This window comes from Opisthocomus hoazin, chromosome 8, assembly GCF_030867145.1.
Source record: "Opisthocomus hoazin isolate bOpiHoa1 chromosome 8, bOpiHoa1.hap1, whole genome shotgun sequence".
Taxonomy (NCBI): domain Eukaryota; kingdom Metazoa; phylum Chordata; class Aves; order Opisthocomiformes; family Opisthocomidae; genus Opisthocomus; species Opisthocomus hoazin.
Genome location: NC_134421.1, coordinates 19,222,100 through 19,234,341, shown reverse-complemented (window position 1 = coordinate 19,234,341; position 12,242 = coordinate 19,222,100). Strand labels below are relative to the sequence as shown.

General features: G+C 43.2%; 2 protein-coding genes across 2 annotated transcripts; both read left to right on the top strand.

Moving 5' to 3' along the window:
• Positions 1 to 6,617: 6,617 nt before the first annotated feature.
• LOC142362226 (histone H4) lies at positions 6,618 to 7,166 on the top strand. The gene has a single exon (XM_075428772.1). The coding sequence runs from the start codon at positions 6,619 to 6,621 to the stop codon at positions 6,928 to 6,930; it is 312 nt and encodes a 103-aa protein (XP_075284887.1). The 5' UTR covers position 6,618; the 3' UTR covers positions 6,931 to 7,166.
• Positions 7,167 to 8,524: 1,358 nt separating this feature from the next.
• LOC142362187 (histone H3) lies at positions 8,525 to 9,019 on the top strand. Its single transcript, XM_075428466.1, has one exon. The coding sequence runs from the start codon at positions 8,525 to 8,527 to the stop codon at positions 8,933 to 8,935; it is 411 nt and encodes a 136-aa protein (XP_075284581.1). The 3' UTR covers positions 8,936 to 9,019.
• The last annotated feature ends 3,223 nt before the right edge of the window (positions 9,020 to 12,242 follow it).

The window sequence follows — 12,242 nt, the reverse complement described above, 5'->3', positions numbered from 1 at the left end:
AGGTTATGAAAACTGGACAATAAGTGAATACATAGAAGAGAGCAACAGTAATTATTGGAGAGGTCTAGAAACTATTCCATAATGGAAAGGCACATACAGTTGGAGTTCTCTGACTCAGAGGAGGCTGAAAAAATGAAGTTTCTTCTTAAACACTTCTAGCAAAAAGCGAAAGGAGGTCGTCTTTTCCCAGTATATGTTGCAGGAAATACAAGAACTAGTGTTCTTCACTGCAGCATGTTAGCAGTAAGGAAGTAATTTCTAATATGCAGTAGAGTGACACACTAGAAAATGTTACTTGGGAACGTTGTGGGATCTCCAAGAATCACTGAGACTCAGCAACTATCAGAAATAAAATGTGTTCGGTTGACTCCTGATGATGGGTGGAGGGCAACACATGTTGCTGATGTCCAGGTACTGGTAATTAGCGCAGAACTATAGTTTAGAGAGTATCTGTGTGGACAAGGGAGGAGAGCTGGATACAATACGCTTTTCATTTAGTAATATTTTTGGAAACATCTCCTATAGCATTCTGATTTGGGATTCGAGGGAATATGGGCAGGATCTTCAAACTGTCAGATGTTTGAAAATTGTCTGTAGAACAGGGTTGAAAGGTTAACAGCCCTGTAGCAACATAGTGTCTATGGACAACCAGTAAAGAGTGCCCCAGGGCTAAATAGTTGATATTATTTGGTATTTTCTGGAATGACCTGGATGATAGAAGAGAATGTACACTTAGCATGTGTGGATGATTCTAAGTTAGGAAAGGTAGATAGAGTCAAAAGTAAGAAATTCAGCTAAAAGGAACTTTAATAAACTTGAGATATGGGCTAAAAGAAATCCTGTGCCATTTGTCAGAGAAGTGCAAATTCTACACACGAAGCAGAACAGCTACTTGCATCGTCATAGACGGAGAAATGACTGGTTTGACCTGGACAGGACCTGCGGCTTGTGGCTGCTTTCTCAGCTGCTGGATCCATAAAGGCAAGCCTGCTGCTGTGTCCAGAGCCTAAGCATAAACCAAACCCTGTAAGCAGCTGGCGTTTCGAACCAAAGCATTTGGTTTTCCACCCAAGTGTTACTGTAACAAAGACAAAGCACAGCAGTAGCGTCTGGAGACACCGACACAGTGCATGTCACCATTTCCCAGACTTGGCTTCCCCCAGAAACACGCAGCCCAAGACAATATTCAATAGATTCCTACAGGGATGCCCACAGTAGATTCATTACTTAGAAAACTATGCCACAGAGAGACTGTTTGGGCCAGGCAGTACTTCAGCTGCTCTTAAGCACTTCTAACTTTATAAGACTTGGCAGAGTTCAGCAGCAAAGCTTACTGCCCAGTACAGCTCTGTGGGACCCCAGGCAAGGAGAGGACCTGATCAGTCTCAGCTGTGCAAGAAACCTTGTACTTACATTTTCATGATATGTCTTTTAATCAAAGGTCAATGTATCAGGACACCTGTGCTACTTCAAGTGCCAGTTTATAAAGCAGAGTAAGGATTTAAGGGAAGCAGTCAAATGTCAGCTGGGTTTGCCAAGTAACTGGTTTGCTGTTTGCTGTCCCTTACCCAAATGCAGGAGTGGATTTGCATGGTGTGCTACAGAACTCAGAGCTCCAGGAGACACACTGGTTCTGGGAAACCACCTGAAGCACGTGTTGTAGAGGTCCTTTGGTGTCTTCCTGAGAGAAGCGCAGAACCCAAGGAGGAAAACAACATGGGCAAAAGGGTGTCCCTGCCCCCAGTTACAGGTTATCGACCCTGTCCCTTCTCTCTGATGTCCTAAAGCAGCTTCACGTGAGGAAATGGGTTTATTACTATCTTCCTAGCACCCCAAACCTGGTATAGGAGTTCCTTCAGCCTTTCTTCATAGACCTATTCAGGCTGTATGAGCTACTCAGTGGGCCTGCAAGATTGCAGCTTTTGCATTGTGTGGTGGGAGAGAGGCCCATACAAACCTTCTCCTTCCAATGTAGCATGAGGCACACCACACTCATTACTCCAGAGTCATGCTAGGCTGGTTATGAACAGCTGTCTGGATAGCTCGTACTTTGTTGTTTGAGAGAAACATCGCAGAAACTGTATTTTTGCACTTCTAGCAGAAACAGCATTGCTTTGAAAGGAACTCTGAAACATGTGGCCTGGTGAGGAGGAGGTGTGAGTGGTGGCAAGGCCATGTGAGTGCTTGGGTGTTAGTGCCTGCCAAGTGCAACATTCCTTTGAAAGTGCGTGTGCAGTGTCCCTTCCTGTGATCTGCTGTTGGAAACTAATCCTGTGATGTTGTTTTCCGTGAGGAAATGGCATCCAGCTCCTGCTGGTTTGCAGAGCAGCACAGCAGTGACTCAGACAACACGCACTTGCACTAGCCCGCAGCTGGCACGGCACAGGGAAAGCAAGATGATTCCTAGAAGGTTTTGCCCCTGTGTCAATCAGCTTCTGATCTGTAAGAAGCCACTCTCTGTGCATGGCAAACCACATCCTTAAAGGTCAGCCCAGGCTGCTGGGCCATGACAGAGGTCTTTTCTTGATTTGTCAGTTCCTGTGTAGCTTCAGAACTTAGCAGCAGGAAGGGGATTGGGAACGGTCGAAACCTGGGCTGCAGCCCAACTTCTTGTATCTCTGTCTGAGAGGAGCCTTTAAATAAAAAGATAAGAATGAGGCTTTACACCTCTGATTGTCTTAACAAGTGGGGGAAGAGGAGAGATGAAGATAGTTATCAAAATACCCATCGTTAGTACCATAAATTAATCATCACAGTACCTCCAATTCACTTGTCTTACCTATCAAATAGATAGATATGATCAACACACTGGTGAGCTGACAACTGTAACATTTAGACATTTAAACATTAGGTGACAGCGTTGACTAGTTTTAGTTAAACTGCATACACTAATTCTGATCTATGCTACTGACAGGAGATTCCTTCCCAATGGTAAATCCACACATGCAAATGCTGACTTGGGCCTCAGTCTCAAGATAAAAGCTTTATGTGCTTAAAATATTTCTGAAAAAAATCACGTGGACTGATCAACCTCAGTAAGCACAGCTTTGTAGTGTGGCTTACATGCTGAACTGAAGGTGGGGTATGTGGGGATGGAAATACAGAGAATGAGGACTAATGGGGCAGATTTAGAAGCTTGAAGTGTGCCAAAGAAGTCAGATCCTGTGCAGTTTACAGTTTTACCCATGTGTAGAGACAGGTCTCAGCTGACCACATCTCTGTGCTGTCAGAGTTGAATACGCTCCAACCAGGTTCTTTTAGATATTATGCATGAGGAGAGGTTAATGTGTAATATAAAATTTCCTTATTCAGTACATTTGGCTTTACACGGGATTTTGATTTAGCAGAGTGGAACAGCAATGTACTGAAATCATATCACAAGCATAATATAGCAATTGCAATATGCAATTGAAGCAGAGTACAAACGTGATTCTCATTACTGGTCTTTATAGGCTCATTGTAACTATGGTGAGCCTCCCCAGTCGCTGGGAAGCAATATGTTGGCTGAAACCGTCTCAAACCCATTGCTCTCTTCAAACTTTCTTTTATTTGTTATCCAGTTTTTATACTTCATGTTGGGCTGAGTCACACATACACTGTCCCCCTTGCCGCTCATGCTGGTCTGGCTAGCTCAGGAAGACATTATTATTTGTCAGTTGTCTGAGGGAACCTGATGATTCATTGGTGCATCTGTCATATCTAAAACCAAGGTAACCCTCCAGTCTCCCTACTGCTGAGATAAGTGTATCTTTCTTTACAGTACATTATTCCTCAAGCTCATTGTCTTTTTGCCATTGTCCTCTGAGCTCTCCTGCACAGTGGGGGTGTGCTGGTCTGTCAAAAATGCCCAGGTTTTCAGTACAAGGAACATTTTGCTTCTTTCACCCAGGTAGTCTAGAAGAGATCATCTGTGTTTTCAGCATGACAGATCACAGGAGCATGGTAATAGTGCAAAGCAGAGGCCTGTACAACCTGCCTCATTCAGAAAGGGCAGATTGCAATTTCTTTTTTCCTTTGTAAGTGACAGTTAATATTTTGAATAGAGAATGAAGCAACAGCTGCCAGTGAATAGAGAGCACAAGGAATATGAAAACCTGTCCAATACTCCTACAAAAGCCAAAACTACTTTTTGAAATACATTAATACATTTCCAGAAGTTTAATCATATATATTCTTACAAAAAAATGTCAGGCAGTTTTGCCTTATATTGATATAAAACTTGAAGCCTCAAGTTCTATGAGCATTTCATGAAAGATGTTTTTTAAGTCAGGATTAAATTAGTAATTGCATATTCTAATTACTGACCTTGAGGTCATCGATGCAGACACAATACCCAACAGGAGACATATCTTATTGTACTGGACTTTAAACACATATGAAAAAACGTCACACTAATTACTGAGATGATGCAAAACCAGAATCTAAGCAACGCAGATGAAAACTTTGAAATGGAAACCAAAAGCTGAGTGTAAAAGTCATAGGGATATACAGCAAGTTTTCTCAGTGCACTAGGGGCTTAATCGTTTGCTTCTGTCTCGCAGAATTATATTTGCCTTGATTCCATCTTGTTGTGAATCTGTCCTTAGTCTACATAGGTACTAAATGAACAAAAATTTAAATGCTCTTGCTTCAGCACTGTCACTAGTAAGTACAGGCAGGGGCTGTGGAGCATAAATGGAGGGATATTGAAATTTGGTGTTCTGCCGCTAGTGAGGCACTAGTAGGTGAAGAATAGAAAGTCACAGTTAAAAAAAAACCCAAACAATGCTGTTCTGGAATCCTGCTTTAGGCTAGTTAGAGAAGAAAAGACTTGAGTTCATTTACTGTCTTGTGACCTGGCAGTTCTGTATAAACAAGAACTGTAGCAAGTATAAAACCTTTTTTAAGCCTCAGTATTCCACACAGCTCACCTGTTCACCCCTCCCAGGAAAAGCAAGGAGGGATGCTTAGGACTACACTAAATCTAATGGGACTTACCATTATACCCATGCATTCTTCTGCACCTCTGCAAAGGGAAGCATAGTTGCAAGAGCCGAGGTAAAAGATGTGAAAGCCTCTTCTAAGTGAACAACAGTAACTGATTAGAAGAGTTCAGTGAGGGTTACTTCATTTTGGAAGAGAGGAAAAGAAAAGATCACTCCCATGCTTTTTAATATATTCCTTTTCTGAAGTGATGCAGAGTAGCTAGGGAGAAGAAAATTTTAATTTAAATCGTATTTGTTATCTTCTTCTGAAAAAAAATAAAACTGAAACAAAGAAGACCCCTGACACCCAGAAAGACATAGACTTTATATTGACCACAAAAATAGTGAGGGACAGTATTGGAAACAATATTTGAGATATCCAGATAATAAGCTCCTCTTTTAAGCTTCTAATCTGATAGTAGAGAGCAGAAAACTACTTTGATTTTATGATGAAATGTAGTTCTGTCATTATTAAATAGACTGATGGAAGCTACTCCTTACCAGTTTAGTAGCACAATAGAAACAAACTACTTATTATATGTTTTAATATCCCACAGTTTAAAAGGGTACTTGGAAAATTTGCTTGCATTTCCTACATAAAAGGAATAGAAGAAAATCAAATGATAAACATTCCCCCCCCCCCCCCCAAAAAAAAATTGTTTTTTATGTTTGTCCAGTAGTTATACCAACTTGGGATGTTCCTGTACTGTGACATTTGTAACCTCCTTCGATAAGGATTGCTCCTTACATTCATGAATACTAATTCAGAATTTCATTTGTTACCTGTATAGATTTAGAACCATAAAACTACAGCTAAAGATTTAAAAGCTTGACCTGCAGCACAAGAGAAAGGTGATTTTCTGGTGAATGAAGGTAGTAGGTATTTAAATCTATAATTATACTAAAGGATATTTTGTATACAATGAGGAAACAATCCTCACAGCAGTAACTTCAAATGAGCAAAATCAGTAAAATTCACAACCTAATATAAAGGTAACATTACAAAAAATATTCTGTCCTGCCTTCTGGTTAATACGTTCTTACAGACTCAAAATTGCTTATGTAAAATTCAGCAGACAGTATTAAACTTCCCATTTAAGGGATGGGAGGTGGAAAGCAAAATACAAACCCAATATATTAGAAAACCTGACAGAATAGATGGTGCGGAAAATTCCCTGAAGCCAGTGAGGGATTTCAAAACATAGAAACTTCTGAAGAAAAGTTAATAAAACTATGAATACAATTAAAACGAAACAATTAATGAACATGAGCATGTAAAGAATGAGACTAGATATTAATTTATAAAAATCTCAATGACTGTAAGAAATTAAGACTCACACACATGCTCAGCAAATGGGTTTATACAAATCCAATGTCGGGGGGGGTGAAGCTTCCAAATTTTTAAGCACATGTACCTCGTCAGGATTTTTTTTGGGGGGAGGTGTAATTTCTTTGTTTGCTCTGTAGACTTTACAGCACTCTTTAACAGGTAACAGCAAGCGACGTTCCGCCGTAATCTGTGACGGAGGCAGAAAAAACTGGCGGGAACCCCGCCCCTCGCCGCTGCAGTCCCCAACCAGGTCGGCTCCCAACACAGAAAAGCCGCGGCGCGGGCGACGGGCGCTCACAGCTCGCCTGGGGCGGGGACGGCAGGATGTCTGGGCGCGGCAAGGGCGGGAAGGGGCTCGGCAAGGGGGGTGCCAAGCGGCACCGCAAGGTGCTGCGCGACAACATCCAGGGCATCACCAAGCCGGCCATCCGCCGCCTGGCTCGGCGCGGCGGCGTGAAGCGCATCTCGGGGCTCATCTACGAGGAGACGCGCGGCGTGCTGAAGGTCTTCCTGGAGAACGTGATCCGCGACGCCGTCACGTACACCGAGCACGCCAAGAGGAAGACGGTCACGGCCATGGACGTGGTCTATGCCCTCAAGCGCCAGGGACGCACCCTCTACGGCTTCGGCGGCTGAAGCGCTTACGTGCTGCGTACTTTCCAGAACCCAAAGGCTCTTTTCAGAGCCACCCACTTTCTTCTCTGAAAGGGCTGTGTTGCTTCAAAACTGGGAAAAAAGAAAGTAAATGTCCTAACGTTTTCTGTTAATTAATCGTATAATTGGTAAACATAGTTCTATTGTAAGAGGTGGTTAATTAGTGCCCATTAAGTTTTCTTCTAAGAGGTAGTTAGGTGCTTCATAGTTTAAGCATTTCTTTCTGCTAACAAGTTAGAAACCACTCTGTTTAAATACACTGGGAAACATAGGAAGCTGTTAAATACATTTCACGGTTCTTTTTCTTATCAATGCGTAATAAGAATCTAGTAAGTTTAGGACTTTTTTTTACTTATTCTCTGAAAAATGAAGCTGAATAGCAGAACACCCTCGACTTACGTCCCTGTTCAGAGCTGGTGAGCTGGCCCGGCTCAGAAGCAGGTACACACTGCTCTGCGGGCTTCTCGTTGTGGTACGTGGTTTTCACTAATTGAGTAAAAGGTAGCAAAAGTAGACAGGTATTTGTACTTAAAATATGTTAATGCCTGTAACGATGCTCGGCGGGTGGACACCTACAGGCGCACGGTGAGAAGTGTCACAGCTAGTGGTCCCCTGAGCCCCTTTCTCGTAAAATTCAGAATACTGGAGTGATCCTGAGTCTGTTCTCTGAAAGGGGTTTTTAGGGAGTATCTGTTATTCTTTGCGTATGTGGTGCATGAGAGCTTAAGAAGTTTTTTCTTTCAGCTCTCTGTATCCGGTGGCAGCACCATGCCTCCATTCTCTGCTCGCGTTCTAAGGACAATTCTCCTGGGTGGGAAAATAGCAGAAATACTCCGTGGAGAAAACAGAAAGCTCTCAGACCACAAAGTCTATATTTCAGCAAGCAACAGCCCGGAAACACTTCATATGCTGAAAGAAATTCAAACTCGTTAAAGCCCTATTCCTTGAATTACAGCATTTTCATATGCCTCTTGTTGCACTCCAAAAGCCTTTACCATAGCAGCTACAGTATTAATTTCAATTATTTCCAGAGTAAATTGACTTTGTGTAAATAAAAAACACTCCATTCTTCAAAGAAAAAAAAAAAAAAAAAGCAAAGGTTAATACTACAAGCCCCAAAAGACTGTTATAAGGATTCCTCTTGAGGAATATCTGTAAAATGCTTATTTTTCAAAGCTCCAGTCTTAGTACATTAGAACAAAATAAACAGCAGCCTTCTATGCTTTCAAGCACAGCACAATATACAATTACCCCTTTCACTTATGAACAATTTTCACTGAAGGTTTTAATTTTTGCGGTAGACTGTAAAAATTGCTATGAGAGCCAATAAAAGATAAAACCGACGACAAGGGTGGTGAGTGCAAGACGGGGGGAGGGTGGGGGGCAGCACCAGCGGGGGGCTGGCGAAAGGCGCGCTGTCGCGGCGGGCTTTTCGAATTTGAAAGCATCCAATAACAAGGGCGCACCGCTGCCAGCCAATCGGCGAGGCGAGCATGCTATAAATGCGCCGCGGAGAGGCGAACCCAGTCATTCCGCGGCGGCGGTTCCCGGGAGGTGTGTCCGTCCTGCCAGAGCGATGGCGCGCACGAAGCAGACGGCGCGCAAGTCGACGGGCGGGAAGGCGCCCCGCAAGCAGCTGGCCACCAAGGCGGCCCGCAAGAGCGCGCCGGCCACGGGCGGCGTGAAGAAGCCGCACCGCTACCGGCCCGGCACGGTGGCGCTGCGCGAGATCCGGCGCTACCAGAAGTCGACGGAGCTGCTGATCCGCAAGCTGCCCTTCCAGCGCCTGGTGCGCGAGATCGCGCAGGACTTCAAGACCGACCTGCGCTTCCAGAGCTCGGCCGTGATGGCGCTGCAGGAGGCGAGCGAGGCCTACCTGGTGGGGCTGTTCGAGGACACCAACCTCTGTGCCATCCACGCCAAGCGCGTCACCATCATGCCCAAGGACATCCAGCTGGCCCGCCGCATCCGCGGGGAGCGCGCCTGAGCTGCCTCCGGCCGCAGCCCCCCCCTCCAGTGATCCTTCATCCGTACACCCTAAAGGCTCTTTTAAGAGCCACCACGTTCCACAAGAGAGCTGTGGCACTTTTATTGGTGCTTGGATACAGAACTAAATCATCCTGAAGTCCTTTTCAGGTAGTATAATGTTTTGGGACTGTTTTATAAGTACCAATACTCCCGCCATTAAGCTTGTTTTCTTCCCACCCTTCCTAGCTCTGTGATTAGAAATATGTAATCAAGCGTACAGAAAAAGTAACTGCACAAGTCAGAAGAAGGAGTGCTCAAGTAAGGTAAATGAAAAATACTTCCCATTTAATAATCATGGTAACTGCTATAATTAAATAAAAATATTAGTACAGGAGGAGGATGATAATTCTTCCTTTACTGCCTGCCTGCACTTGATAATTACTGTGAAATGTTTTAATTTGCCATGGTTTTATAGAACAGTGCTGGTTTTTACATTTAAGGAGTTTGGAAGCCATAGCCTGAGTTAGTATTGGAAGATAAGCTTCAAATATTTTTTATTAAATATGAATGTAAACATACTCTATCAGTTGCTCTTTTTAAGACATACTATACATATCTTGCCCCTGTATTAGATAAGAGAGCCCTATCTCTCTACATAAAAGTCTTCTCTACGCTAAAGTGCTGAGAAGATACACCTGGTGCAAGGGATAAAGCTGAGGAAATTCAATAAATTTGTCTAATGGTGATTTATATTCTCAATTTTCATTGTCTACTTTATGACTTTGAGGAAAGGGTGGAGCAGAGAATGAAGGGCAACTTGGAAAGAGCAAAGGGAACCTGGTGGTTGTTCCTTGGAAGTGCACACTCCCATTTTCCAAATACACAGAAAGCACTGGCACAGGGGAAATTTTCGTGGCTTTTGTTTGGGACCAATGCAGCTGTGGGAAAGGCAGCGGCTGTCAACCCTTGGCAGCTCTGTAATCAGCAAGAAGCCTGTAGGAAGTACGCCCATATGGTTTTGAGAATTGAAAACAAGCGTTTAGTGTTTGGTGATAAAAAAGTGGAGTCAGTAGAGGAATACAAACAGGGGGATCAGCATTAGTTAAAAGATTTAGTTACAACTTAAATATATTTATAGTTTTAAACTGTTGAAGTTTGCAAGACTTGACACAATCAACCAGGAAAATGAAGTGAACTAAAGGCCAGCTGTAATTTCCTGACTACAAGACTTTATTGAATCAGCTACATTCTAGCAAAGGTGGATCTGCTTTTAACACTCACCCAGGCGCTGCAAGGAGCCCTTGCTGATGATACCAGACCGTGGAATCTGCTCTCAAAAGTGATAGAGGACATTATTCATTGTAACTGATGTGTAGTCAGTATCCTGCTTCTGCTCCCAGGTCAGGTATCAGTGCTACCCAGTGAAATTGCCAAAAAGGACTGTGTGGGATTTTACTGTGTTAACAAGATGGTACTTGTTCCTTTTTTTGTTTTTTGTTTTTTTTTTTTCCCTAGTTAACATCAAGTATGCTCTAGGACAACTGAAGCAGTAAAAGCAAGAACTGCGGTTATACTTTTGTCATCTGACTTCTAAGAGAACACAAAACTTTTACGGCCTATTGGAAGGTTTCCTTCACTCCCCAGGCTTTAAGTGCATGGTCTTTTCTCACGTGGTGCTGCCTCAAGAGAAGGAGAAATCTTAACTTTCCCATAGCACAAAACTTCAACTCCAAAATCTGCCATTTGTTTTTCTACGTCATTTGAGTTTCTTTTATTCTAATTCATAATAAGCTCATAAAAGTTTTAACTTTACATGCAAATAAATAGAGGTGGAATCTGTCTTTAAAAAATACATGTTCTTTTTGAAAAACATGAAATAAAAATATAGACTAGGTCCTCTGTTCACCGTAGACTGCACAGCCATTCCATTCATCACTTGGTAACGTTGTAGCTCTCTACTTCCTTTGCAACCTGGTTTCAAAACGAGCCCATGAAGATCCACAAGCTCCTTGGGAAGCCTTTATGTAGAGGTGGGAAGAAAAAGGGGGGGGTGGGGGGGGGAGGAAACCCCAAACCAACCCTAATCTGGGCTGATTGTAGCACGCAGCAAGTCTCTCCACCTCCTTTTCTCACCCACCCCAGTGCTGCTCTGAGAGATTGTGTCTGTATTGCAGCAAGCATCTCTAAGTGAAAGCATGTTAAGGGTGCTCAGAAGCCTCTAAGGACAACAGGTAGCAGATTTGCCTTCTAATAGCTCCATCGGTGCTGCTCAGGTCTGTTACACCCCAGGTACCAACTGTGAACTTTCACAGCTGGGGAGAAGACAGGAAGATGTTTCCCAAAATTGTGGTAGAAACAGCGGTTAGTCTCTGTTTTGATTCTGAGGCCTAATTCTCAACTTCCTATTTTAATGCTTAGGCTCTTGTTAAGCTGGTCGGTCCCGTGTGCGTGTCTCACAGTCACTATTCGAAGAAAGGTAGGTCCTTACAAGGAAAGATGAAAAGACGCATACATATACATAAAACCTACCAGCTTATTCTGAAAAAAATCTAGAAATCTAACTGCAGAAATCTGATGACTTAGCATATTTTCTGACTGTAAAATCTTGTGATCACTACCTGGGGAAGTGCAAGCTTAAAGACAAATACATGTACACTCGTTATTGCAAGAATACAAGAATTTCCACTCCAGGATTTTTATAAAACTCCTATTAAAACTATATTTCCTCCGCCCCCCCACTCCCAAGAAATCAGGAAACATGTAACCTTTTTTCCACAGTTTTATATTAATAATGATAATAAAGCCAGATAACTTGATAGTTCTTCCTGTGTGTGGTACTTTCCATTCATAATTTCTTGGCTTTTTACCCATGTTTCTGTGCTGTGAGAAAGAAGCCTCACGCGCTCTGTCTCTTCAGCCAGGTCACGCAACATTTAGAGACCGCCTCAAAACTGAGCTTAGGAAACATATTTTTGCTGCCGGTCTTGGTGGAGCAAGAGGGCAGCCCCCTTTCAAACAGACGGCCTTACTCAGGTTCAATGGCAACACAATTCCAGAGAGCTGTGGGAAGTTTCTGCTCTTTCCTTGACCTAGCCAGCTGGGAAAGGTTAAAGCACAGAGTTCCTGAGCCTGGGCCCATTCCAGACAAGCCATGTCCTCCCCACCACCTTCTCCCTCAAAGCTGTTTCAAGTCCGGCATAGTCACAGCAATGCAAAACCTCCCTGTGCCTGATATTCTCTACTCACTGTGCTTTATTTAATAAATTGACCTCTCCCCTCCCCATGTCAATAAAGTGCCTGTTACCTCAATTCTGTATTTGCGAAGC